Source organism: Acanthisitta chloris, unplaced genomic scaffold (genome assembly GCF_000695815.1).
Source record: "Acanthisitta chloris isolate BGI_N310 unplaced genomic scaffold, ASM69581v1 scaffold23013, whole genome shotgun sequence".
NCBI lineage: Eukaryota > Metazoa > Chordata > Aves > Passeriformes > Acanthisittidae > Acanthisitta > Acanthisitta chloris.
In genome coordinates this window covers 3,535-3,760 of record NW_008666875.1, presented here as the reverse complement: position 1 = coordinate 3,760, position 226 = coordinate 3,535, and the positions used below count along the sequence as shown (strand labels likewise).

Here is a 226-nt window from a genome sequence, read left to right as displayed (position 1 = left end):
GGAGCTCAGGAAACCATCACTGGGACCTTGGGTCTCCTGCCCGTCCTGGTTCACAGAGCCTGAAACGTAAGGGGAGAGAGGAATCAGGGACACAGCTCCATGCTCTGCCCGTGCAGGGATCACATCCCTGGGGCAGGTGGGAGAGAGGAGTCAGGGACACAGCTCTGTGCTCTGCCTGTGCAGGGATCACATCCCTGGGGCAGGGGGGAGAGTCGTCCAGCAGAGC

The 226-nt window shown here is 61.9% G+C and overlaps 1 protein-coding gene across 1 annotated transcript in view; it reads right to left on the bottom strand.

Moving 5' to 3' along the window:
- Positions 1-226, bottom strand: part of LOC103799947 (ephrin-B1) — a gene marked incomplete at its 5' end in the record, with an annotated part of 2,778 nt that overhangs the window by 349 nt on the left and 2,203 nt on the right. The window contains one exon of the mRNA XM_009072304.1: positions 6-59. Coding sequence (XP_009070552.1) covers positions 6-59 — 54 coding nt within the window. The remainder of the gene's footprint in view (positions 1-5; positions 60-226) is intronic.